We start from the raw sequence: 27,505 nt of genomic DNA on the forward strand, positions 1-27,505 counted from the left end.
GGGAGTCTGGATGTCATTGTGTTCATCAAATCCTATTTCCTTTCCCCTTCAGACTATGGTGGAACTTTTCTTAAAAGCTACAGCCAGTGGAATAATATTACAAAAAGTATCTGTTCACTCTGGAGTACAGTCTCTTTTATAATTGATTTCTAATTTGTGTAGGTCTATGCATGATTAAAAATAGAAAACAAAGCAAATAAGATTGCAGATCACCACAAAAGCAGCTATAGGCATCATGAGAGGAAGCTCATGAATGAACTTGGTTTTCAAAAGGTTGTTTGTCTTAACACCAGGTAGGCATGGCAAGGTAAGTGATGATTAGATGAACAAACATTCTGTCGGATGCTGCTACAAGCAAACTGTGAACGCTATGTGCAAGCCAGACAAGCTCCTGTTTCAGAGAACATCCTACTTGTCATTTTGGGCCAATGGCAAGAGACTTTGCATGAGATGCAAAACTAATTTTGTGTTGGTAGAGCCTGTGAACATGTGAAAGACATACTTTCACTTCTGTTACACCAAGGAGAGCTGCAAGGTAAGTGCCCACATGCTGCTGGCTTTATTCTTGCTGTTGTTTAACAGCATGGCTTTGGGACAGAATTGAACTGGAATGAAAAAGGAGAAGAAGAATTTGAGGAGCAATGGAAATTGGTACTGTCAACTCTCATCCAATTGTGTATTCCAAGTAAATAAATTGATGTTTTCCTAATTAGTGACGAGATCAAGCTCTTCTTAGCAGGGACAAGTGACCAGTAAAGGTAACACTGCTTGTTATACTGGAGCTGCGAAAAGGGAGGTTCCTCTTAATTTTCCTCTTTGGAATTCCCCCTCTGAGTGTTCGGGTCTTTCTTATTTCCTCCTTTCTCTTGTCACTTTCTGTTGGCCCTGGGCAGGGGTGGCATTTTGGTGCTGAATCCAGAGTGAAAGAGCAGGAACTGTCCAGTTTTCTTAAGGTCAGTTTTTCCTCAACCCTTGAATGCATGCTTTTTTCATGGTAAATTCATTTTATCTTGCTTTTTGCACATATTTGTAATTGCAGTGTGTTGGTATCTGGACTAGTGTTGCTTCAGATATTAGTAGGATGATGTCTGAATGTGGGTGAAATTTTAGAGAATGTTTTGTGATTTTGTTTTGTGGCTAGCCCTGCTACTTGCTCAAAGGCTTATTGTAGTTTTTATTAGACTTTTTTAAGAATATTCTTTTTTTGTATAAATGTTGTGCCTATGGAAAGCGAAACAGAGAATCACTGAAAGAAACTGGCTTATTTCCATTTTTTCATAACTGGCAAAACAACCTAGAGCTTTTCTTTCCCATTGAGGTGGGCTGAAATTCTGTCTCAAAGAAACCATTGAGTTAAAATGTAGACAAGTGTCTGCTGGGATGCTTTATTTTATCTCACAGCTGTGACAAGCAGTGATACTGGACATGAAGGGCAAATTCTGCTCTGAATCACAAGTCTGACATCTGCAGGGCATTTGTTACAGCTCTGCCTGAACTTGTCCATCTCCAGCACGTATAACATCTTCAGTATTGTTGGTTCCAAGCTAAGCTCATTGAAAGGCAAAAACTCCTTTTACCTGATATTTAAGCTTTTTAAAACTCCTTTAAACTCATCTTTAAAGGAGACAAAGAATAATGTGGCAGGATATAGATCAGATTCTTTTTCAGCTCCGTCTCTGTTTTTCTTTCATTTTTGACAATAAAGTCTGTGGAAAGTAACACGATTCCATCAGAAAGATAAAGACTCAGCAAAAGTAGTATCTCTTCTAGAGCTGGGTAATACAATAGAAAAAGTTAAACTGGCTTTTCAGTGTATAGATTTTTCACAGATATGAAATAGATACTAAACCTTCAAAGCTAAATATAAATTGAGCTCCATTACTTGAATTTTACAAATAATCAGGGCATTTCTGAAAGGAAAAATCTATGTGGTACCTGTGGAGCAGAGGAATTTTTAGTCATTTATTTGGGAAGAAGAAAAGGAGATAAGTGATTGGAACATGGAGGGAGTTTCATCCTTCCCCACTGCTGGCTTGCCCACCTCCCAGAGAAGCTTGTCCCAAAACATTACCTGCAGCAAAAGCAGGAAACAGCTCTGCCTTTGAGGGAGTGCCTTGACATAACCTTCAGGGGGCACAGAGGATCAAAGAAAACTTTCTAAAGTTGGTGAATGAAACAAGGCTACAAAATTGTGGCCAACAATATTGAACTTTTCAATCAAAGTGCTTTTAAATCAAAATACTGGTGTTTCACTGGACTCCTTATTTTCAGCTTGATAAAACCTGATTTTTGTCAGCTTGTTTTCACTCAGACTCGTGTGTAATGGGTCTGGGGTGTTGCAGGAAAATAGGATTTGTTCAGAAACCTTTGTGTTTCATTTTTGAACTTCCTGTCTTCACAGCAGTCCCACCCTTCAATTTTTCTGTATTCTAGGACTTGGAATGTTATGAAAGACTTAGATGCCATGTCATCCTGTCGTTAAAAATTGTGCGATGTGCATGGTACTACTACACTCTTTTCTATGAATTATCCTCAGCTTCCTAAACTGGTCCAAAAGTTAAATTGGAGGGGGATTTCCTCTGTTAGCAAAATGACTTTACAACTTTTCATTTTCATAACCTCTGTACTCATGTGGGAGATTTATTACCTGTTAGGTCATATGTCAGCAGAGGTTTGGGAAGGAAAGCCCCTAACAGCTCTCCTCAAATTTTCTCTCCTTTATATTATTATTGGAGTAAATGTTGCATTTTGGCCTTTGTAATCCTTTGTTCTCTTAGATAATATTTGATTTCAGTTAGTAGCAGACCCCATTGCCTGGAATCTTTAACACGTTGATGCTTTAAAATACAAGACAAGATTAAATCAAATTATTTGGGAAAAATGATGAGTCAAAATGACCTCCATTACCTTTAGAAATCTAAAATGCCCCATCTAACTCTTATGATTAATATGTGATTTAAGTGAATACCTACTCCTTCTTTGTCCTTGTTCAGAGATGGTCACTGTTTCTTTCACTACTTTTCTGGAATTTTTAACTCGTATTTCACTTGACCTCTAAAACAGCACTGAAGAAAAAGCATTGTGAGTCTTGGAAGTGAACCGTGTTGTCACACCATGTATGCAGGATGCAGAGCTGAACCAAATGCATCCTGAGTAGAGACCTGGCAGTGTCAGATGTGCCCAGGGTCACTGCAGAGGTGGCACAAAGGGCACACAGGGTGCTAAGTGTAACCAAGCAGCTGGAGCATATCTGCTGCTGGGGAAAGGAGGTGTTATTGAAGGATTTAAAGAACAATATTTGTCTTAACCAGTGTCCAAACCACAAAGGATTGAGCTGTCTGAATGGCATGGAAATACATTTGGAAGTACGTCCGGTCTCACCCCGCCCAGCACATGCCCTTTGTGTGTGGAAGCCTCGCAGGTGGCCCTGGGGACTCCTGTCCTGCAGGTCCCTGCAGGCTCTGCCCTGCTCCTGCTGAGAGCTGGCACTGGCCTTCATAATCCCAACACAGAAATCATTACAAATTTTCTTTTTCCTCTGGCATGAAACTGTGCCAAATACCCGTTTTGGCAGCATTGGGTCCCATGCTGACATTACAATCCAATACTGATGTAAACTAAATTGAAACCATGTATGAAACAGCAGAGGAAGTGCTGAGCAGTACAGAGCTTATTCACTCTTCACCTCAGACAGGACTGCTGGGATGCTGTGGCAAAAAAAAGAGGAAACTCTGGGAAAGGAGTTGCTGCTGTAAACAAGCTTGGTAAAGGTCTGGTTTCGTTTTGTGTGCTTCAGTTACAACATGCAGCAAAACACTTGCTGTCCCTGACGTGTCATTTTCCTCGCCTCCGCCTCCTCTCCATGTAGAAATACCCATCTTTCAAAAACTTGCTTCTTTATTCACAGTATATTTTCCATGGTGGGATTATGTTTTTAATGCAGCAGAATACAACTCCTAGTAACAAGATTTTGGTTCAGATTAGAAATAAAACCCAGGATCCTACATCCAGTGTAATCAATAGAGAGACAGCTATATAAGGATTTGTGTCAAAACCAAAACAATGAAGAAAAAATACCAGAGTAAGCTGAGGGCCATTCAGTCTGGTGAAGCAAAAAAAGGCAAGCAACCAAGATTTTCATTTTTGAAAGAGTGGCAATCTTCATCTTGTTGAGGTAGAGGAGTATGTTTCTCTCACTCCTGTGCACCTGAGCTATACCATCCTTTACCTTCTAGTTTTAAGCTCTGTAGCCAGACTTGGTCCTGCCAAGACTTTCTCTTGGTTGCTTCCTGACATCTTGACCACTGTAGCTTAAAACATTTTTGCATTACTTATGTATTTATCCGCAGAGAAATGCTACTGAAAGAAAAGTTTAAAGATAGAAAAGCTCTTATGACTCTGAATCAGTTAAAGCTTAGTATTTCCATGAAGATTAAGTAGGCCTATTCATCTTTAAGTAGGCCTATTCAGTCTCTTTCCCTAGACATGCCCTTTTCTTTGTGCTGTAATCATGCAGTTTGCCAATCACTGAACTTGGAGTGATAGATTTGTCTGTCTTGCATTCCCCTTAAGCCTTCTGCCCAATTTCTTCTCTGACTCTAACCCCAAAATTATATTGACTCAGAGGTAATTTTTCAACAGCTATATTCATGGCAACTTGGCCTTCTGAAAGGCCCAATTTAGATTTTCTCTTAATTCAGGAAATGGAAGGGGCAAAACAAAGTGTTGCAACAAACTGAAAATTTAATCTGGTGTGTTTATAACCTCATTCTTGGTTTTCAGGCAGGTCTCTCAACTTCTGCTTTTCATTTATAGATGCCAGGCGGTAATATCAAATATTTGTAATCTTGGTAATGTAGTGAGGCCATAAAACATGAAAAAGGAGAACTGTCTTAGTGCAGGCTACTCCTCTCATGGAACCACACCATGTTCACCTACTTTTCAAACTTCTGGCTCTGGATTTTGGCATTTTCTGTAACAAATGCAGAAATACCCTATTCCATGGGTACAACCCCCTGGAGAGGTAAGAGGAATGAAGATGAGTTGATAACAAGGCAGCACATAGTAGTGTGTGATGAGGTCTGCTCCACCTTCTTTCATCACAGCTGCAGTGTTAGCTGTATTTCTCTTTTTCCATGTTGCAGGTAGGTTTCACAGTACATGTTTGTACACCTCAGGAACAGAGACAGATGCAAACAGGGATATCAGTGGCCTTCTGCTAAGGGCAGAGTATTTGAGAGCCGTTTATTAGATATTCTTCACTGCAAAATATGGTGCTTGATGCCAAGCTGAAACTTTCCATGGCTGTGGAGTGTGGACACCTATTTTAACAGGATAGAGTCTGAAAGTTTTGCTGGTTGTTCTTTTCATCCTGGTATCTCTGTATTATGTTGGAGTAAATCATTTGGATCCGCAGCTCAGGTGGCATTTACACCAGTGATGTGTAAACACTGAGGAGCCAATATTTGGGTTTGAAATAATTTGATAAAGATGATGAATAAGTAATATGTAGTGTTATTCTATACTTGTGGAATATCCAGGAGGAATGTTTGAACTGATTTTAGTGTCTGCTGCAGTAACTGGAAGGAAATACAAGGGAATTTACAATGATGTGGAGGAACAGATGAATTTTATGAAGAAATGTAGCTTCTGGATTCTCCCATCATACTCTGTGCAGTCTTCTCATTTCCATGATACCTGCTGGATTTGTGCATCATTTATATCCTGGTAAGATACCAGAGTTGCCACTTATTCAATAGTTGGCACTTTTGGTCCAGGTGCTCAGACTGCAGTATCCCACTCCTCTCACTGGAGCAAAAGACAGGAGTCTCACTGCAGGCTGTCTCTGGATCTCTAGGTAACTCAGGGTTATAACTCAGTGGCGATCTTGGTAAGAAATGCCAGCTCTCCAGCCTCAAGATCTTACAGAAAGCCACAGTGCAGGACTCGTGGATTTGACTGACAAAAGCTGTGGCTGTGTCATAGCTAACTGTTGTGCAATTTGATTTCAGACAGAGACAAACCATGGATTCAATATTTGTGCCTGAAAATGGCTACCTTGATTTACTGCACAGTGATATTGATCCATTGCATCTGTGTACTTTCTTTGATTCTAAGTCATCTGGAGATGAAGAAGGTGACTTCTCTACAGGTTAGTAAAACACTAAAAAATACTTGACTGGTTTATTCCTCATGCTGTAAGTTATTGCCATCTCCTCTCAGCTACAAAGCTACCTCATGATAGTTGATCATGACTGAGTTAAAGTCTATAAGCATTTGGTGTTAGGCTGTGGTAAGTTTATCTGTGTCTGTACATACAGTGACTTTTTCCAGAAATGGTCATGTTTTTAAATTGTACATACTTATAGCATCCTGCTCAGTCTAACAAAACACACCGTACTGTCACTCATCAGGGCATGACAGTGTCTTTCATTTGGCTATCACTCCTGTAAGTAGTTTATTTGCAAACGTTCCTGTCGTAAGCTGGCCAGGTGTAATTGTCAACATCTCTGTGGCTTGAAGCCAAAAGTTTTGCAAAACAGAGACTTTTAACTGAGTTTGTGATGAAGACAGTCCACAAGCAAACCACATTGCATTTCTTTCTGAGATCCTAAGGCACCAAAACAATGGAGTTGCATTACCAGATGCCATTTTCCAGCTTTTTGGGACACAGTGATTTTATAATACCATTACAAAAGAGAAAGCAGAAGGACAAGAGTGATAATTTCTTGCACTTCAGTTCCTACAGGTAATGAGATCAGGAGGTTGCCCTGAATCTCAAACTTTGTGCTAGTGACTTCGTGTGGAAGTTGTGGACTGTTCTGCTCTCCCTTCCCTGAGTGTGCTATTATAAAAGTATGAAGGTGTATCTGTGCTGTGGAGTGTTAGCTGAGCTTATTTTAGACAAATGAGCTGGACCATGGATTGAGAATGGCAATGAGCAGAGAAGAGCTGGGGTATGCCAGATATGAAGTCTCACAGCTCTGTGCCAAATAGGTGGAAAATGTTACCAAAATGGAGCATTGTGGCTTTCCTGAGAGATCAATGCCAGTAGGCACAGGGGCAGATCAGTGAACTGAGCACCAGAAAATGTGATCATCAATCATCTTTGTGATTGATCATTTCCCAGGTTGGGCTTTTCCCTCTCAGCTTCTGACTGTTAAAAACAACTGCAAGAGTGTTTCTTACCCCTATAAGAAGGTGTAGTAGGCTCTCTGACTCTGTGTCTGATTGTCACAGAATGGATTCAGGAAGTATTTTATTTACTAGGAGAGATGAGGTCTCAGAGTTTAGCGAAAGAAAAGTGCTGATTTCCAGGTGACTGTGAGTTACTGAGATTTCAGTTCTGTTCCTTCTTAGCCTACACAATGAAAAGCCAAAGCCTTCTGCTGAAGTAACAAATCTGCCTGTGCTGCATGTCCTGCTGTCTGGTGGTTTTATTGGTTATGGCATTCACTGAGCTAATGCATATTCCTTAATAACTCTAGATCTTGAAGTTGATGCCAGCAACTATGAACAGGTAAATAATGTGGATTTCCCATATGAAAATGGAGATGGGTTCTACCCCTGTTCCAACACCATGGATGCTTATGCTAAAGTAGGTATGAAAGCAATTTTTGTAATTTTTGCTATAGCTATTTCTTATAAATTCTATTCTCAATCTGAAGGCATGGCATTTACTCAAGTAGCCTTCCCCTCATGCATGGTAGATCTAATTTACAGTACCTGAGCCTGTGCATTGTGGGGAAACTGATTAGCAGTAGCTTGTGGTTCTTGGGGGAAAATCTCTCTATTAATGTCTCCTTCTGCTTAACACTTCCCTTCTCAACTTCTCTTTTCTTGTGATCTTTATTTCCTGAGCAACAAGTTACAAGAAAAACTTAATTTAACTCTTCCATTTTACTTACACTGCAGAGTTCTGTTAATGAGGATAAGCTTACAAGAGTTTTGCTGTGACATTTACTGTGTCGTTATTGTGTTCCTCTATTTTTTTTTTCCTTTGTTGCTAGCTGAATTAGTAGAATATGTGCTCAAGGATCAGCAAGAGAAGCAGGTCGAAGACATTTTTGGTAAGATTGATATGGCAAAGACTAACTTTCTCCATGGCAGTGCTCTGTCTAATGTACTTCATCCCCCCAGTTTGAACACTAATAAACTTTCTATACCTCTGGTGTCTTCATCTTTCCCCCTGGGTACAGTGTCCCAGGATTTTCTTGGAAAATGAGGATTTTATGCATTTTTTGCAGGCCTTTCTCAAAGGTAGCAGTTTTGTCTCTGACCAAGCTGTTGATCATATCACCATGGCCATAGAATATGCACGGCTTCCCTGTCCAGTGTATTAATAGCCTCAAGTAGCATCACACTTACTCTGAGCACAGCAGGGATGATACACATGAGCACTTTGCATGAGTATATAGTTCACACACACTGCTTTCTGTCCAGGATGCACAGAGCTGCCTGAGGAAGCACGTCAAGTTTTACTTCTCACCCTGATTAATGCAGCAATGCTGTTATATACAGTAAATCATTCCTTCATCCATCCTTGACTGGAGACATTGCTTGGCTTGTGGTACCAAATTATTGTTTTGGTGGCAACACAAATGCTATTTACAGTTCCAGAACAGATATATCACCAGGTGGCTGTTGAGAAATCCACAGAACAAGAAGGTTCACAGAATATCTGTATATCCTGTTTTATGATTGAGCAAAATAATTTGGACTAATTTAGCAAAGGTCAGTCTTTCCCTAGAATAATTCTGGCTCTAGGAAGCTCACATGGCTTTTCAAATGATTTATGCTGCTCCCTGGTGTGTTTAGAATTTGGGGGAGGTTGCACCTAATGGCAATATTTTTGTTGGTTTTAGAAAAAAGCAGGGTATAGTATTATTACTTAAACATTTTCCATTAAAAGTATGGTGTGGATAACTTCACAGTTCTTGCAACACAGAATATAAAATATTTTTAGAACCCTTTATTCTTCTCTTAAAGGATCTAATAATCCCTTTAGTACATAAATTGAGTAGTACTGAGATCACACTGTGACACAGCTGCAGTGTTTTATCCTTTGCTCATCATTAAAGCATTGAGAAGTACTTATGTTTTATTAGCCACTGCCAGTAGATTAATAGTTTGCAGTTCAGAAATTAACACAGGGTGACAAAGTCTGCATTCAGAGCTCTGTGGGCTTTCTAAATCGTATGGATCTGGATATATCTTTTATCACATGATTTGGTTTTTATCTTTTATTTGGAGCATGTCTCATCTTTGCTCTCTGTTGATGTGTTTCTCTTGCTTTTACTCCTCTCTGTAATTTTTTTAGAACAAAGTTTGACATTGGGCCATTTTCATGTTTTTAGCAGGGGACCTTATCTTGGATGACATTGGTGCTGAAAACACTGAGAAATTTCCTGACATAAAGATGCAGACATGTCTTAAACGAAGTAAGTGTAAAACAGTGAGAATATGGAAGGCTTTGTGCCTGAGTTCTAAGCTTGCATGACATGGCTTTAGCACAGCCCCAATGCATTTGTCACACAGTTCTTCAGTGACACCAGACGTGCTTCCTCTGCCTTTGTTTATGCTTATGGGCCGGAAATGAGAGCAGCTCTTTCAAGCATAGAATTTACAGTTCGCAGAATTTGTTGTCCTGTAACAAACATAAACATGTTATATTTCTTTGCATTTTTGTCATCCTCATGTCAGTGTTGACTTTGTTTTCAGTGTATCTACAGCTTAGTAAGCATTGGGTGAACCATTGCCTCTTTAATAGCAAGGACAACAGCAAAAATCTTTGGCATAAAAATCTGCAGCCTAATTAAAACTTCACAGTCAGAGCGAAATAACATGAGGCTTTTCACACTCATTTTTATACTGAATTGAAACTGGTAACAGCCCCTTCTACTTTAAAAACTTAAAATAAGTTTCATGGGGAGAATTTAAAATTACCAAAATTTTGCCACTTACTATGACCTTATTTTCCTTCAGCTTTCTTAGGCTCTGCAGCAGAGAGTTACTGTGATGCTTCTGAACCCAAATATAAGAAAATTGGTAAGTCATGGGCTGAATAAGAAAAGGTTATTGAACATACATTGTCTCATGTTCCAAAATGTCATCCTCTGCTAGGTCCTGTAACTCTACCTTCCAGAAAGTTTGCTGTCATAGATTGGGTGATTTTGATCATTTTGCATTTTCATGTTTCTGTAAAAATCACACTTTTAGATTCCTTTGACTAATTTATGATATAGCAAATCCATGTCCTCTTATCTGCAGCTATGAAACTGTGAAACTTAGGATCAGCTATGTGGTAGCCTGAGAACAGTTGGATTCTTACGCTTCAAAAGTTAATGTTCCTGCCAGGTGATAGGAAAATTACTTGCTTAACATCAACAGAGGCACAGTTGACCTTTTCAAATTCCACATGAGAGAAGAAAGAAAAATAATGGACACCTGGGTCAGTGCCAAATTCTGTAACTTTTATCACATACACCCTTTTTTTCACTGGATTTTTAGATGTCTCACTTGGAACAGAAAGGATCAAACCCAGGACATGTGGAGCTTTGACCTGATGGGTAATATGACTCAGGTCATAGCTCCGCATGTCCTGGGTTTGATCCTCTTTGTTCTAAGTGTGACATCTTCCAAAAGTCCAGTGAAACATCGTAGTGAAAATAGTAACTGTGAAGAGATGATTTCTTGTCCTAGTCCCTGCTATAAAGTCCTTTAAACCAAAAAAAGAAAGGGAGAAAGGGCAAGTTTTGCACGTTGTTAGACCATCTACAAGAAAACACGTGGGGCCAGCTGTGTTATTAACAATAATGGTTTTCTATAAGGAAATGCCACATCAGTTCCAGATGCCTCACCCTACAGAACCTGCAATCCAGAGGAAAGGATCATCTCAGAGCTAACAGGTGCTTTGTGAAGCTGCACCCATCCTTTTCCTGGAAGTCCTCAGAATATTATCAGTTTCTCTACTGTCCTCGACCCAATGAAGGTGCTGAGGAAGGAACATATACATAAGACAGTATAAGTACTGTGTAGAAAAATCTAATTGACAAGAAGACGAGCTACTTGACAAAATGATGAGTTTATTTAACTTGTCATGGGTGTCACAGTATGATCCTGCAAAGGCAAATACATCAGCTCTTCAGAAGTGCAAGACTACCTACAGCAAAGAGAATAATGTGTACTAAAGTTCAAAGTACTAAGCCAAGGATGAGATTCTTCCAAAGAAATTGAGTGGCACAAACCTCAGACAGGTTTGTAGCTCCTTATAAAAACATTAGGAAGTGATGAAATATAGACTTACTCGTTGTAGCTAGAAAGGAGACAGACAGAAAAAGCAAAACCAACTCTGAGAATAGGGGTGTTGTAAAACCAATGAAACTAAGAGGCTAATTCGAATTAGTGTGTCTTGTCTTACTTGATTTGTAGGAATCTTTTGATAAGCAGGTGAAATTGTACAATGCACAAGCCTTTCTCCCCATTTGTTCTATTCTTGGAGGAAAAAAATGTGCTGCAGAGGAGATGCATCTTTAAAAGCTCTGGTGTTTGTGACTGTTCTTTGGGAGACACTTAGCACACGCTATTTGTCCTTACAAGTGTCTAAGTAGGGAGTCAGGGTCCCCAGTTTGTTGCTTGTGGGCCTCTCTGCTCTTGTGCAATCTTGAGACAACAAACTGTGCTTGGAAAATTGGTACAGCCAATGTACAGTATTGTTATGTCTTATCTGTCAGTCATCCATGTCAAGGGTCATGCACATCTAGATACATCTGGAAATAAGACAGGCCAGAGAAGATGAAGAAAAAGAAAATTTAAAGAGTGAACTGCTGAGAAGAAAAACTGATCTACTGCAGAATTTAATAAATGCATTTTAGGTTTTAGAGCACTAAATAGCTTTCAGAAAGCTGTCATGAATTGTTCTTGCTTTTGGAAAATCAAAACACAGCTGATCAGAATCAAGTGCTTTATCATATCTACTGAGATCTCTTCTTTGGTTCCTTTAACTTCTACCAGTGAAATAACTTTCTCCTTCTGTTTTGCTATTTTATTTTAAAGTGGAAGTCCCTGCAGCGTCTGCGGGGAATGGCAGTTTCTTTGCTATGCCTCTCAACAGCCACCCAGTGAGCTGCACCTCCCTAACTAACCAGCACATGTCCTTTTCTGTTCCTGCTGCCCATGGACTGGAAAGAAGCCTCATAATCCCTGGTACGTAGAGTACAGCTATGGGTGTGCACCTGTACACAGGCTGACTTACACATGGGGAAAACTCCCTTAAAATCTTGTCACTGACTATGAGCAATGGCAGGGAAAGGGCAGGTATGGCAGCTGTCTCAGTCAAGCCCTTAAAATGTGGCACTCACTAAAAGAATGAAAAATATTCCAGGGAAATTAAAAGGGCATTGCTCCTAATTGAGTAGAATGAATTTTTCATTTAATTGGTGCAGGTTATAAGAGAACAGTTATTTACTGTATGCTAATCTAAGTAATTACTTACTTGTATTAAAAATGGGAAGTCACAAAATTTTCATTATTAAACTTTAATTTAGTTCCAATTTCTTTTTCATCCAGAGGTTTGTAAAGGACTGAGGGCTAACTACATTTGCAACAGTAGAGCAAAATCTAGGCTGTGATTTAGCTCATGAAGACCGAGCAGTAATCCCACTGATGGGCTGTGTAGGCACCTGGCTTGGGCCATGCCACGTAGCAGAGAGGGCTCATGGTACACTGAGAAGTGCTAATGACAAAGGCCCAGTTCAGCACCTTTCACTGTTAAGTCTGTGCTGGAAAGGAAACGAAAACAGTTGGAAGTCTTGAAGTACCTCAGGTGAGATGAAGCAGCATAAAGTAGCAGAAGAAATTCTGTCCCACCTACAGAAACTCAGAGTTATGGCTGATTAAATTGCAAGCACTGAATCATCAAAAAACTTTCCCAGTGTGGGATGAGAGGGAGGATGCTTGTACAACCTGCATGATGTGCAGTTATGTGGGAAGGATGTAGTGCAAGGAAGGTAAATTTAACGTGGATACGTAGTAGTTACACATTTTCTCTTCTCTGGACCTCTGGCTATACATTTATAGACTTTGCCTTAAACACTTTTCCTTATGATAATAGAATTTCTCTTTAGACTGTTGAAAACAGTGGCTGCTAAAAGGTGGGTAATCCCTTGTATTTCTTGCTCATTTTACCTTGTAAGAGTTCTTTTTTTAATGGGTTCTGTGGAACTCATGTGATCCTGTGAATTCTCCACAGGGAAGATTTGCCTAGAAGCTGCCATAAAGGATAAGTAGCTGTTAGAAAGTTTTTTTCTCTCTCATAAAGCTTTAGAAAGCAGAACCCTTTAAAAACTGAAGAGTAATTATTCTGCACTCATTTCAGGACTGACCTCAGAGTGCCTACCAGCGAGTGTGAAAGGGTACCAAGAGCCTGCAGGCTTGGCAGGTCCTCCTCAGCAGATATTTAACTTTGTTCTTGAAAATGGCACATCTGATGTTATAGTATATCCAGGTAAGAGCAATAGCCTTTTATCCCCATAAAGAGGCATAGAGTGCTAAAAAAATCTATGCTGCCAACAGAAGCATTGGTTAAATTCAGTTTCTGATAGCTTTGCTATGCTGAAATCTATGCTTTGTTTTTTTCCAGTGCTGACGTCTCCCATGGAAACATTCATGTCTCCAAGTACTCCCGTTAATTTATGTGGTAAGTAGAAAATGGGGATTTATATAGGTACAGCACTTTGAACTGGGAGAGAAACCATATTGCTTCTACTCAAAGCCAATTCTCCCCTCCAGACTTTGCTCATATTGACCTTAAAAACCCAAAAATGAATGGTATTTCCTTCTTTGTATTGATCACTGGCTGCTTAGTCTGATCCAAAATGTGCAGATGAGAGTTGTAGAGCTTCAGGTTCAGCAGCCAATCCCCTGTGTTTGCTATGACATCCAGTTTCTGGAATAAGTCAGGTTTAGTTAAAACAATGCAAAGCCCAGGGTGCTGGAGCAGACTCAGAAAGTGGGAGATGTTCTGATGCTGGCATGGCCTGAGCATCTTAAATGCTCAGTGCTGGCAGCCGGACTGCAGCCAGCTCCCATGGAAGCCACAAAACCAACATGGTGATGACTTGTTTCAGTAAGCAATAATGAAACCTAAAGCACAGAAAGGCTTATAATGAAATCAGAGCCTCGGCCAGGATTTAACAGTCCCACTTCAGGTACCAAACTTTCCTTAGACACTTTTCTTCCAGCCCTTAGAGAGCTGTTGGAACCGAGTTTGAGATCAGTGTTGTTTTTGGTCGCTGTGCCCAGTGCAGGAGTTTGTTGCCCTCTGGTGGCTTCCACTGCCCCAAAAGCAAAAGTATAATGTGGAGATTAAGAGGCAAACATCTCTAGGTGTCTTTGTAAATTGTATTTAGTGTTTATGTGAATGAACAGTGCTAATAATTCCAACTGATTTACTGCAGCACAACATACATATGCCACAAGCCCTGGAATTCCAGATGCAGCAGCAGACAAATTTGCACGTAAGATGCCAAGCCGGTTAATTTTCCTTTTTTAAAAGTTCTTCAATCATGCCTGCTTTGACCATCTAAGTATCTCATTACAGATTTTTTTTTTCTGTTCTTCCAATTCTGGGGTTTTTTTAGTTAATAAAATAAACAGTAAATCAAAACAATAAATCAAAGCCACATGCTTGCCGAACCCTTCTTTATTTAATATCTTTTTTACTGGAAGCCTGTGGCGCTTCCCTTTTAGAAGCAATTCTGAACCCAAACCATTCTGATGGTTGCTGGCATGCAGGGTAGGAATTAATTTCCAGATCTCTGAAACTTTAAGACCTGTATTTCTTTTAGTCCACATCTGTTAGACCAAGGTGATCAAGATGATATCATGGTATGAAACACATTTTTACATATTTAGGGAGATTAATCTGTTTTGGTTTGGGTAATTTTTTGCACATCTCTGCTGTGTGCGATTACAAGACCCTGAGGTTGAGTTTGTTACAGCCTCTGTCAATTTAAATTCTGTCTTGCATCTGCAAAGCTCTTCCTACCAAAAGTTTTGTCAAAACTCATACTCTGCAATTACCAATCTTTAGAAAATGTGTTCTCTCTGAAAAATTTCCAGTTTCTTTGTGTAAAGGAGACGCTGCTCACCTGACCCAACTGCAAAGTCTGCAGTAGTTTGAAAGCAAACAGGTGAAAAGAAAGCAAATTGGACAGCAAGAGGACTTTGTCAGATAGAGTAATGGGTAAATGCTGTTACCAAGAGTCACTTCTCTGTGACTTTCATCCTTAGTGCTTGGTTACAAGGTGTAGAATAACAAAAGGAAGCTTTTGCTTTTGAAGACATAAAGAAGCACAATGTGTGAACATGAATTTACACAAAACCCTGACATTTGAAAAGAACAGTGGATGTCTCCTGGTAATGGTAGATCTGCTTCCTGCAACTGTCACAACAGCCATGGTCTTGTTTGATGCCATTCTGCCTCCAACAGTGCACATCAGCAGAATTCTGCTTGTGGGAGAATTTTATTCATTTTCCTTGTAAAATTAACAAAATATCTCTTACTCTGAATGTAGGCTACAATGAACTTGGAGATTTTAATTAATCTTATTGTTAAAATTAGTAAAGCTGAATCAGTGACTATCTAGGTGTCTTCATCAAGTATATTGTTTTATTTCTCCAGATTTAGAGAAATTTCAAGAAGTTCAAGATTCCATCATTTCTTCTGGAGAACCTTTCAAAAGACCAGGTGAGTTTAGAACTCTTGAACTTAAACCTTCCAGTATTTTTTGGAAAAAAACGTGTGTTTCTTTCCATCCAGGAAATCTCCTTGTAGGAATCATTCAACAATTTGTGAAGCTGTTCTAAGGGTCTGAGCACTATTCCTGCTTTCAAGATAGTAGATTTGGCTTCCTGTAGATATCTAGCTGTAGTACCTACTTAGTAGCTCGGTGTAATTCAGTGGTTTTATCATCTGGTCAGAGAGCTTCAAAATTATTCAGGTCATGGATCTGAAAGTCTCTGTTGTGCCTGCACTTCTCAGCTGCAGTTGCATGGGGTAAATCCAGACCTATGGGCTCTATGAGAATGTCTGTGCTTTTATCATACTGCAGTTAGGCACTTAATCCACCATGGTGTCCTTTGTGGACTGGTTCCTTCAGTTTGTGTGTGCTCTTCATTTCTCTAGAGCAAGTGGAAACCTTCTGTTCATCACTTAAAGATTATTTCCGAGACACGTGCAAATCCGTGACCATGGAGCGGGAAGTAAATCTGGATCACCTGTTCATTGATAGGACACTTGTTCAAAGCCAAACTGAAACCAAGAGTGGAAAAAATAGTGCAAAAGCAATGGAAAAGGAGCTGGTAACCTGCAGCCTGCAAGAGAAAGAAAAGACAGCCATTGATAGAAGCCAAATATTTCAAATCCCACAGCGTAAAGACTTAGAGACTAAAGTGATTGTGGTGCTAGGAAAAGCAGGAATGGGCAAAAGCATTCTGGTTCAGAAGATCTGCCAGGACTGGTCCAATGGAGAGTTTTCTCAGTTTGAATTTGTATTTTGGTTTGACTGCAAACAAATAAGCTTGCCTGAGAAGCTATACAGCCTGAAGGAACTGCTGCTTGAATTTTTTGTGAAACCTCGAGAGGGAAGCAAAGAGATCTTTGAGTATATGTTGCAAAATCCTGCTAAAGTCCTTCTGATTTTTGATGGTTTTAAAGGATTGCATGATCATGAGAATTTTCCTCGTTGCTCAGCCAGCCAGCCTGAAAAGGATTTGTGCAGTATAAAGGAGCTGCTTTCAGCACTCATCCAAAAAAAGATACTCAATGGCTGTACTTTATTATTTACAGCAAGACCAAAAGACAAACTGTACCAGTACGTGTCCAAAGTGGATAGGACTATTGAAATAGTAGGATTTTCCCCTCAGCAGAGAGAATTGTACGTAACCAGATACTTTGAAGAGTCACCCTACTGTGATAGTGCACTGAAATTAATCAAAGAGTGTGAGTACTTGTTCAGTCATTGCTACAGCCCTGTCATGTGTAGATTTGTTTGTTTTCTCTGTGAGGCTGTGCTTGAAATGGGAGAGAAAAGTCTTCCTTCAACTCTTACTGAAGTCTTCCTGAAATTTTTTCAGCAGAAGATAATGCTTATGCAAACAGATGTTACAGCCACACAAAATCAAGAGAGTCTTGCTACCCTAGCCCGTATAGCCTGGTATCTTGGAGAAAAGCACCAAAGTGCCATGAAAAGTGATGTTATTCCTTCTAAGGAAGTTAAAGAGTTTGCACTGAAGTATGGGTTTGTCCTGCCATTTGCGTTCCCCAGACATTCCGATAGTGAAGAAGAGGAATTTGGGAGCACATTCTCTGATTTTGTCATTCAGAATTTCTTGTGTGCGCTTCACCTTTTGTTAGCAGAAGAGCTCAAGGATAAAAATCTAACAAAGTACCTGTCTTTTCTATCCAAGAAGAAAAAACCTTATAACTGGTTAGATTTAATGCCTCGATTTTTGGTCGGTTTGATGTTTCTCCAGGATGACCCCAGTTTCTGCTCTCTTTCAAATGAGGATGCAAAACAGTCAACCAAGAAGCAGAAGGCACTCATGAAGTATATTAGAAGGCTGCAGATTAATACTCTCTGCCCAGAGAGGTTGCTGGAGCTTTTATGTTGTGTTTATGAAACACAGAATAATTATCTTCTGCAGCATGTGGCCTTAAGACTTGAGCCAGACTTGTCTTTTCTGGGCATAGTTCTTACACCGCCTGATGTCCACGTACTGCTCTCTATTTTGAAAAGGTCAAGAAAAGAGTTTTCCTTGGATTTGCAAAACACCAGCATTGACATGCAAGGGCTGCAAGCCTTGGTCAGCCTGAGGAATGTGACATCGTTCAGGTTGGTCACTCTCTGTCCCCATAGCATCATCCATAGCACCGTGTGTACGTGACACTTCCATGACACAACAGCAGTCACATCTGTTGGTTTTGATTGTTTTGTCACTTCACAGGGCCTCCCTCAGTGACACAGTCAGGCTCTGGAAGTCTTTAGAACAGACAAAAGACTACGAACTGCTGAAAGCATCCACAGAGAAATTTGTTCTTGATCCCTTTAAGGCAAAGACAATGAAGGACATCAGTGACCTCTCCGACCTTGTGGAGATGCAGGAGAAGATGGTGAATTGGTAGGATCATTTATCATCAAACTCCTCTTACATCAGCAATTTATGAAAACAGGGTTTCACTACCAGTTGTCTGCTTGTCCAGAGGACAAGTAACTAAGGCAGTGCAAGCTCCTGGGTGACCTCAGGGGGTTCTCCTCCCCCCGTGTGAGGTGGCTGTCACGGCAGGGAGGAGCAGTGACAGCACAGCGCAGAGCAGTCAGCCAGACTGCCGACAGAAGAGCCAGCTGTCATTTCTCTTTAATCTGCAACTATGCCATCTCCCAGGTACTTTCAGTTACATAACCAGGACTGATTCTTTCCCCCTGTAGCACCTGAGCATAAATAAAAGCCTGTTTTACACTGGTCCCAAGTGGCCTGAGTCAGTCCTTTAGCCCAGGAGGTAAAAGCTTGTGTTACATGGTCTTGAAACCCTGTGCTCCTTCCCTGCTGCTGGGGGATTGGTTGCAATTCAAAAAAAGCTTTGTTGCTTGGGTTTTTAATGAGGACTTCCATTTTAACATGGGTGGAGTGTTTTGATAAAAACATAGGCAAAATAGTTTCATGTTTGACAGAAAAGAGTTGATTTAGAAAAATGTATTTTTAAGCTTTATTGGAAAAAAAGCAAACAATTGCACCATGAAAGGTAATCATTGGATTGAAATTCTCAGTTGAAGAAAGGTTGGAGCAGAAGTTACTCTCAAGTTTCCTGGTTCCTCAGTTAATGCAACAGTGGTTTATTTTCTGTAAAAGTCTTAACAAATTATTTTTAAGGCACTGTTTTGGCTGCTAAGATATTTATCATACTCTGGTTCTACTGTGATTTATTTAGTGTGCAAGAAGCATCTGGTTGCACCAGCTATGAAATTCCTGCCATCAGAAACCTCAGGAAACTGGAATTTGCGTAAGTGTTGGACTTCTGCTCATTGAGATGGTCGTGTTTAAGGAGGAGCAGTGGTGGGTGTTGGCTACAGCCATTGCACTGATGTGCAGGCAGCTTCAAGCATTAAGTAAACCCCATTTATTGCTATCTTATGGCCATAACTCAAAAAACATAATTTCTGGCTCCTGCAGCAATACAGATCAACAGAGCTTCACCAGTGTTGTTTGGTTTTAGTACAAGTTACTGCCTGACCACATGGCACTGGTCTTGGGCCACAGAGCATAAAATATTTTGACTGTGATCCAGCTACCTGGGGAATACTTTTCCCCCCAGAAATGCTGAACTTTTCTATCTGAGTCATTTTCTACCCTATCAGAGCTAAGGCCATGAGAGGATTGCATCAGGGAATGCCTCCCAAATAAATTATTTAGCACCCTTTTCCTGGAAGACACAAGGTTGACTTGGGAAAAGTGAGGTTTTAGTAACACTTCTTTTTTTTCCCCCAAACTGTAAGCAGCATCCAAGGCCATTCTGTTGCTCAGAATTTCCTGCCATAGCATATGAATTCGTTTGGGCAGAAACTGCAGCAGTGTAATGGAGAATTCTCATCAGGTCTTCACCTGTTTCCTCCTCTGTAGATCTAACCCAACCTGGGACAGCTATGCTTGGCCTCACTTCTGATTTTATGCTGCTTTCTCTTGTAATTCCCTCTTCCTATTTCCCTTTATTTAAGATTCTAATCCTTTTAAATAACTGAACTTGTTCTGATACCAAAGAAACTCCAAATAGGATATGAGAGACAAATGTTTGGAGCATGAATATCAAAGTGCAGTTTATGCTTAAAGCTGCAGTAAAATGTTGACCTTAAGTTAGACTGAATTGTTAGTCGTTGAGGTGAAAAATAACTTCGTTTTCATTTCAGTTATACTGAGATAGATATATAGTTCATCTCAAGATTATACTTAAAATGAAAAACCTGAAAAAAAAGATAGCAGAAATACAAGAATCTAAAACAAGTGGGATAAGTCTTGCAGAGAGGAGCAAAAAAGTGACAAATGTCCCTCTGCTGCTGTGCAAGCTCTGTCTTGCCTGACCTTAGCTTCATCTGGAGACTTCACAGCAGAATTCCTTGGTGTAGGCGGTAGGGAATGGCTGCTTCTGAGGAGTGTAAACTAGCTTGCATTGGGGGCTGCAGAGAAGGAACTCAAAAATTCAATCATTTTGCTGCTTGTGAGCCTGTAAAAAGCCTGCTGCATGTCTGTATTTTCTTCCAGGCTGGGTCCAGCATGTGGCCTTCAAGGACTGCTAAAACTCGTGAAAATTCTTGCAGCATTTCCATCACTTCAGCATTTAGAGTGAGTTCTGCTAAAGATTAACTTTGCTAACACTTCTTCTCAGCAGCCCTTGATGATGGAGGGGCTCTTGTACCCAAGAAACGTTCTATTTGCCAACAAGACTCCTTGTTTGATAACCAGACTGAACAGCAGAAACATTCCCAGACTGTATCAGCGACCTGAAAGCTGACACTCCCCATCCTCCCTGGAGACTCCTTGTGGTGTTTTGTCCACAACCCCCAGTCCCTTCCTGGGGTGCTCCTGGGTGGGTAACGGCTCAGTACAGAGCCCCTGGCTGCTCCCCTTCCTGCCCCAGCACTGACCAACTGCCTGCAGTGACTTGTGTCTTCACGGCAGCTCCAGAACATCCATGACAAACCAACTCTCTCTTAGTTTTAAGCTTCTTTACTCTAAACACAAGTGTACCAGAAGTAGTCGGTGTTGTGCCATGGCACCTGTGGGAAGGTGACTGGGTTTTGAGAGGGCCTTTGGCCCATTGGCCATTTGTCTGTATTGTAGCTGGCCTTTTCGTGATATTTCAGGAAAACAGTAAAGCTTTAGAATTGAAGTATGTCCAATATATTCCAGCATTATCTAATTGTCAGATTAGAAGGGGAACCAGTATCTGAAATTGTGACTAGATATGAGAAAAACTTCATTTTTAATGCTCCCTCTCTGGAGAAGGAGCTGTTCAGGCAAGGATTTACAGACTGCGATGGATTTTTGTCAGTTCTGTATTTTTCTGTGCACAGGAAATCTCATTTCAGCTTAGCTGGGACACAGCTATTTCATAACCATTTTAATAATCTTGTATATCAAAGGAAATGGGTCAAGACATTCAACTAGTAAAAAAAATTCTTAGGCTGTAAATTTGGGCAGTAGAAAGCTGCTTATTGGAGAGGCTGTAATTTGTGTGATGCTTCATGCTGATTGAGGCTACTGCAGAGAAGAAGCTTTTCAAGATAGATGGAGTCGTCTCTGAGGTGAATAAATCACAAAAATTCAGATTAAAAGGGAAGCTAATTCTCTCTTTGTCACCACACAGCCTTGATGCTCTGAGTGAAAATGGCATAGGAGATGAAGGAGCAAAGAGCCTATCTGAAGTTTTTCCAACCCTGACATCACTGGAAACATTAAAGTAAGTGCAAGGTTAACAGTTCAGGGAAATTTTGAGAAGAAAATAGATTAAACCTAGAGACTTAAGGGACTGTGTGTTAACAATTATGGGCAAAAGTATCCCATGGGCATGGAAGAGCAATGAGACAATGGAGATACTTAATGGATTCATTCATTAGACAAATAGATTAATTCTTCCTGACTTCCCTTCAAGGGCTCTATTTTTCTCCTTTGCATTTGGTCTAAACAGACTGTCCAAATTCCATTTTTTTCAAAACTGAAAAATAATTTCCCCCACATTGTAATAAATTAGAATAAATGTGCTCAACTAACAAAGTGATCTCACTTATTGTAGTTTATCACAGAATAAAATATCAGACCTGGGTGCAGAGAACCTTGCTGCAGCTCTCCCTTCCTTGTCTTCCTTAAAAACACTAAGGTGAGTGGTTGTACCCTGTTGAGTTGTTTTGAAAGCATCTCTTGCTGTCTCTGTCAGAAATACTGAACAGAGAACAAACAGGAGCAAACACTGTGCAGCAGCCAAGCTTGTGACTTCATTCTTGCATAAAATCTTCAGGAAGAAGAGAAGTATGTCAGACATACAGAAGGATATCCAGGAATATAGCAAGGACCGGAGTGATGTTTAAATCCAGTCCATAATACCCACTTATGAATGATGCACAGATGTGCAGCCAGGGCCAGCAAAGCATGTGTTTGCTGATACAGGGACAATGGTCCATCCCACTGCCCTGGGGTATCTGGCACAGGCCTGAGTGGAGTAGGGAATGCAAGAAACCCTGATGTGCAGTTCTGGAGTAGTTTGGTGATGTGGAAATCTTTTGAATGATATACCCCAAATCTTCATTTTTTTAGCAGATTTTTAATTTGATCTAATGTAGTCAGAAATGTTCTTATTATCCATAGAATAATAGAATCTAGACCTATTTTTGCTGTACCTGTGCTAGGTGAAGAAGGATGTGGCCATTTGCCTTACGTGATACAGGAAATATGAATGTGTGTTTTAAACTTTAACTGCAAATAAGGATAAATTGAAAGCTAAGGTGTACTAACCATATTTGAAAATCCTTGATCTAATATCTTTTTACATTATCCATTATTCAATTGTAACTGTTCTGGTTTGGTTTTCTGCAGCTTGTACAATAACAACATTTGTGATTTTGGAGCAGAAAATCTGGCAAAGGTTCTTCCTGCAATGACATCTTTAAGGGTGCTAGAGTGAGTATGAAATCTTTTGAGATTTCAGGAAAATCCTGAGGCCAGGAAAGCTCACTTCCTTGGAGACTGAAAATACAAATGTTCCATGTTTGATTTTAGAAGAGACAGAAATTGAGGAAGATGATTTCAGGGAAATCTCACAGGGAAAATGGGCTTCTGCAGAATCCAGATAGTCAGTGATTAGAAAGGATGAAGGAATAGTTCACCATAAACCCAAAAATATTGGTGTTAAGGTGAGAGAATAGGCTCATGGGGAGCTGGAGAATGACCTTAGGAACATAAAAAAAGAAATCTCTCAGATGAACTAACATAATGAAGTTCCCATTCAACCTTTTGAGTGTATTATTGCAGGATTTTTAGATCAGCAATCTATTTTAGAGTTTTTCCTTTTTTCTTTCTTACCTCATCTGCAGATTAGCCTATATAGTATTTTTGATTTTGAATGAAAAGTTTGATTACACCATTTGATTTGGATTAACAAAGTTGTTTTTATTCCTCAGTGTTCAGTATAACAAAATAACTGGTGTTGGAGCCCAGCAGCTGACTGACAGCCTACGAAAATGTCCCCATATAAAGAACTTGGTGTAAGTCTCTTGACAGGCTGTTTGCTGTATCTTCATCCTGTAAAACTAGGTTAGAGATCATGCTAAAGCTGCCTTCTGTATTTGTCAGGTTTATAAGAGGCACAAAAGAAGATATCACCAAAATACAAAAGCAGACGTTAAAAAGTGTTGTCTCTGCTTTCAGCTACATTAGTTCCCAGTGGTCCCAGGCAATTGAGCTTGTCTTTCCTTAAACAGTTTCCACTGAGCCTCCCTTTGTTAATTTTCTACCCTCCCAGAGAACCAGACCCACTGTGCTGCCCCACTTGTGTTTGAGGGATAAACAATGAGCAGCCATCAGCAGAGGTTAGACAGACTGAAGCTACCTGTACACATTCAGAGGAGTGGAGTGTGATGGAAACCTAGAGAACAGAGACAGGAGTGCAGTTGTGTCCTGTAACCAGAGTCAACAAGCCTATGGAGTACTGAACTGCTTTTTTCTAAATCAAAATGCATTTTCCTTTGCTCCAGAGCTTATATACTTTCACAGCATGATAGTCAAAGGGAAAGACAACCTAAAAAAAAAAAAAAAGGCAACAACCAAAAAAAGCCACAAACATATCAAACACACCAAAAGATAGTGAAGCAAATCACGCTTCTTAAAATCTCTTTCCTTTCTGAATTTGCCCTTACAGGATGTGGAATCCCACCATTCCCTATGGAGTTCTTGAACACCTTCACCAGCTGGACTCTAGGATCAGTGTGTAGATTCAGAGGATTCCGTAAAGGTAACATAAACCCTGACTCCCTGAGACAGCCAGGTTTGTCTCTGTGGGGCTGTTGATTCCAGGCTCACTGGCAGAGGGCACAGTAACAGCACCCACGAGTCCATGGGCAAGTCTGGAGATGGTGCCCTAGAGTGGCACAGATCAATGTCACATCAGGCTCCCTTTCCTTGCACTCACCTTGCATTCCTTACCTCCCTGGCACCTGCACTAACACATTGCAAGTGCTTTACTGAGAAAAATCGACTTCTAGAACTCCCAGGCCAGCCCAGTTCAGTGACTGGCAGCTGCCCTGCTTACTTTCTCTTTTCTGTTGTGGAAAACTAAAGCTCTGCGTATTTCTCATGTTTAATAGGTGAGTTCTGTACACCTCAGAGGTTGTTCTGTGTTAATTTTCATTAAGTCCTTTCACTTTTCCTTTGTTTGATACCAATCCTCAACAGCTGCTTGTCTCACTATGCAGCTGCACCTATACTGTACCCAGAGCAAAGCACTCCCTCCTACATTTCTTGTTCTCAGTCTCTTTGTGTGGTTTAGCCACTGACCCCACTTTTACTTCATTGGTCCTGCCTGCACAGTTTCAAGGATCTTTGAAGTAATTGCATTGTGAAGAATTTAGTAAGTTTGCCAGTGATTACCAGGATCTGACTGCCTTGGTGGTCCTGGACTGAAAAAGCTGCAGCCAGCATGGGAAGTCGGGGGGTTTGTGTAGGATTTCTGTTCCCAGTTTTCTGCAATGTGCTTCCTCTTGCTCTTAAAATTTTGCATGTTGCATCAGTTAAATGATCCCAGTGAATGCCAGACTCCAGCCGGATATCAGATGTGCTCCAGGTCTCTTCAGATGGCCAGGAAACAATCTGCAGTGTGATCACCAGCTGCATGAGGCATGCTTTGAACGGGCCTGGCCATGGGATGCTGCAGCTGCCAGTGGCTCCCTGGCCCATCCAGTGAGCCAAGCTTTGCATGACTCCTGCTCTCAGGGCAGTGATCACCAGAGGTAGACTGGGCTCTGTGCATGGCACTGGCCTGGCTGCAGGTTGTGGAAGGTTCAGGTGCCATGGCAGCTTCAGCTTTATACAGCAGCAGTGGAAAATTGTGGTGCTTCTTACTAGCCTACAGTCAACTAAATCGTTGTCCTGTTGAACAACCCTACCTTCTTGAGAAAGGAGACAGTAGGGATATGAACACTGTGAGGAGACCTGCATAGCTCTGAGGATAAATAACAGCAGGAACTCTGGGTCCTGTCTCCCAACCTTGGAACATTCAGCATCCACCAGCCACTGCTGTATGTTTACAGAGCTCATCAAATCTATGATTATGGTAATCTTAATGGTGGTTAATCTGATGGGTATACATCTAATGTTCTGTTTTCATCATTTCACAGGTGTCATAAAGAAGAGGGGAGGGTGTCCTCTGTGCTTTCCTGTCTTCTTGCTGCTTTATGAATTGGTGTTTTCATGGTTGTTGCAAAAAAGTCACATTTAAGTTTCTAAGCTATGCTAAATTGGGTGAATTGATAGAGTTTTAAAATGCTATTCGAAGACCCAACTGTATTTACACCTAAGTGGTAAAAGAGTTAAGCAACATCAAGTTTCAAAAATAAAAAGGGCATCTGGATTCTGTGACCACCATTAAAGGAGAGCAGGAACCACCAGGATATTGTGAGTATAAAATTCCATCATCATCGAATCATCGAAGAGCAAACTGAAGCTGCTCAACCTACAGTGTCTGAAGCACTGACAGATCAAATCTGATTGTTTGTTTCATCGTGCTAGTGGTAACTGCCATCAAGTTTGGTCTCATGATTTTGGACTTTCAAAACACAAAGTCACAGATTTCACCTGTCTTTATGGACTGATTGGAAGCACTAGGGTGAGGAGCATAAAAAAGCATCATCAGCCCTAGAAAATGCTCTGATATTATAAGATTATCCACAAGAATCTAAAAGTTGCTCTTTTCTTCCTACTAATTAGTGTATCCAGAAGTCTCTCTTTCCTTCACTAATAATCAGTGCTACCCTAAGGGATAGAAACGTACCTTCTATGACTTGTTACAGAATCCTTCAAAAAGATTGGGGGGAAAAAAAAAAAGTAATGAGAAGAAAGGAATTGAAAGTGAAAAACTGTGAAGGATTTAACATTATTGCAGAAATCCATATGGATAAAATTAGCCAGTTTATTGCACACAAATCCTCGATCTTTGGAGGTTTTACTTTGTCTCAAATGAAAACTTTAATTAATATACCTGGATTGGTATTTAGTTTTTTAAATGCAGCTGGCAGCATAAATGTTTACAAGCACCAATTTTATACTTGACAGTGATATCACTACTGTGTGTGATTTGTGTGGTCTTCTGCTGCAATTACGAGTAACCAGGCAATCAGACAAAAGCACATTTCAAAGCACTATCATGTCTGTGCTGCTGGTCTCAGTCATATGTGGGCCAAATACTCATCCTGCTGACTGCAGCAGCAAACCAATTGTCTCTTTTATTCTTTTATTTCTGCCCTGTGAACAAGAAGAGAACTTAAAATTGTGCAGGGGCAATTGTCAGGTCAGGAGCACCATTCTGGCTTCCTGTCCAGATACAGTCTGAGGCAGAACAACAAAAAAGGATGGGAAAAGCTAGGAATGCTCAAAATGCTACAAATTGGAAATTCCTTACTTCACAGTTAGCTCAGGGTTAGTTCAACAACCTCTTTGAAATCTCTTCTGCTCGGAAGCACCAACAGCATTGACCCAAGGATCTGTGCAAACTAGAATCTCTCAACTAACATCTCAAATACTCTGTTTCTTGGTCTTTAAAAAATCCCAGATTTAAACAGTTCAAAACAACAACATTCATTTTCTTTCCAGCAAGTTCTACTCCTCTGCTTAAGTTTCAGTGCCTGCAGAATCTTGACAGCAGAGATGTGGACAAATTAAAGAAAGAAGGGAGAAAGGAAGGTCTGTTTGTTGTTTCTGAGAGCAGGGAATCAGACATGTGAAGAAACAGAGAGCAAGGTGGAAAAACTCTGTGAAGAGCATGATTGTAATTAGAATGTGGTGTTTTTCTTAATTGTCTGCATGGCTCTTCTCTCTTGCCAAACTCTAGCCAGAGCCACGGATAAAAAATCTTATTTATCCTCTCTTCTTTGAGCTGCTTGAATAGGAGGTAGTTTGAGCCAGATCTGGTGTGATATTCCCATCGGCCTGCAGCACTCCAGCCATGCACATCCATGGTGAGCCCTTGTCTTGGCTTCTCCTAACTAAGCTTTGGATGACAAATGCCCCTTTAGGGATATATTCTGCAGCTGCACTTTACTGTGACTGAGTCTGAGAATGTGCTAAATATTCCACAGGCAGCTGAATGTTACAGGATGCTGTCTGGACTGCTAAAATCATGTTGGGTGTACTGCTGTTCTCTGAGTTAGTGTACAGATTGTAAATTTTGATACAGTTTTGGTTGTCTTTA

The 27,505-nt window shown here is 40.4% G+C and overlaps 1 protein-coding gene across 1 annotated transcript; it reads left to right on the top strand.

Annotated features, from left to right (window-relative positions):
• The first annotated feature begins 299 nt into the window (after positions 1-299).
• Positions 300-27,505, top strand: CIITA (class II major histocompatibility complex transactivator). The gene is given in 20 exon segments (XM_040079414.2): positions 300-307; positions 6,012-6,151; positions 7,488-7,601; positions 8,010-8,069; positions 9,357-9,440; positions 9,985-10,047; positions 12,055-12,225; positions 13,376-13,504; positions 13,640-13,696; positions 15,683-15,748; positions 16,187-17,894; positions 18,007-18,180; positions 18,989-19,060; positions 20,314-20,394; positions 21,419-21,511; positions 21,845-21,928; positions 22,642-22,725; positions 23,226-23,309; positions 23,963-24,055; positions 25,437-27,505. Coding segments are annotated over 19 exon segments (3,345 nt in total). The 3' UTR covers positions 24,036-24,055; positions 25,437-27,505.

The sequence above is a fragment of the Hirundo rustica genome, chromosome 15 (assembly GCF_015227805.2).
Source record: "Hirundo rustica isolate bHirRus1 chromosome 15, bHirRus1.pri.v3, whole genome shotgun sequence".
NCBI lineage: Eukaryota > Metazoa > Chordata > Aves > Passeriformes > Hirundinidae > Hirundo > Hirundo rustica.